This window comes from Coturnix japonica, chromosome 22 (genome assembly GCF_001577835.2).
Source record: "Coturnix japonica isolate 7356 chromosome 22, Coturnix japonica 2.1, whole genome shotgun sequence".
NCBI lineage: Eukaryota > Metazoa > Chordata > Aves > Galliformes > Phasianidae > Coturnix > Coturnix japonica.
The window spans coordinates 2,671,789-2,672,693 of record NC_029537.1 but is presented as its reverse complement, the minus strand read 5'-3'; the positions used below and the strand labels follow the sequence as shown (position 1 = coordinate 2,672,693).

The following is a 905-nucleotide window of genomic DNA, read 5'->3' as shown; positions in this document are numbered from 1 at the left end:
TCATATATGGGGTGTGCTGAGCCCCCTGCCCCATAACCCGTCATATATGGGGTGTGCTGAGCCCCCTGCCCCATAACCCTTCATATATGGGGTGTGCTGAGCCCCCTGCCCCATAGATTGGGCCTTTCTATGGGGAGAAGGGGGTCCCGACTGCCCCCCCTCCCCTAATATCTCTTTATCCCCCCCCCCATAGAAGAGGCGCCTGGAGAAGGAGGTCGAGCCGTGAGTACAGCACATAGAATCCCCCCCCCATCTTATATGGCATCCCATAATAACCCCATAATAACCCACCGACCCCATAATAACCATTGACCCCCATAATAACCACTGGACCCCCCATAATAAACCACTGCCCCCCCATAATAAACCACAGACCCCATAATAACCACTGGACCCCCATAATAAACCATTGACCCCATAATAACCACAGACCCTATAATAGCCACTGCCCTCCATAATAACCACCGACCCTATTACCACCAACCCCATAATAACCCTTGACCCCATAATAAATCACTGGACCCCCATAATAACCACTGCCCCCCATAATAAACCACTGACCCCATAATAACCACTGCCCCCCCATAATAAACCATTGCCCCCATAATAAACCACTGCTCCCCATAATAAACCACTGACCCTATAACCACTGCCCCCCCCCCCCCTTAATAACCCATGGACCCCCATAATAAACCATTGACCCCATAATATCCAGACCCCATAATGAACCACAGACCCCTATAATAACCCACTGAACCCATAATAACCACTGGTTCCCATAATAAACCACTGCCCCCCCATAATAAACACCAACCCCATAATAACCATTGACCCCATAATAACTCCTGAACCCCCATAATAAACCCCTAGACCCCATAATAACCATTGGACCCCCATAATAAACA

The 905-nt window shown here is 49.5% G+C and overlaps 1 protein-coding gene across 1 annotated transcript in view; it reads left to right on the top strand.

Moving 5' to 3' along the window:
- NPM2 (nucleophosmin/nucleoplasmin 2) overlaps window positions 1-239 on the top strand; it is a 3,352-nt gene extending 3,113 nt beyond the window's left edge. The window contains exon 5 of the mRNA XM_015883072.1: window positions 194-239. Within this exon, the coding sequence (XP_015738558.1) occupies window positions 194-239 (46 nt within the window). The remainder of the gene's footprint in view (window positions 1-193) is intronic.
- Window positions 240-905: the final 666 nt, after the last annotated feature.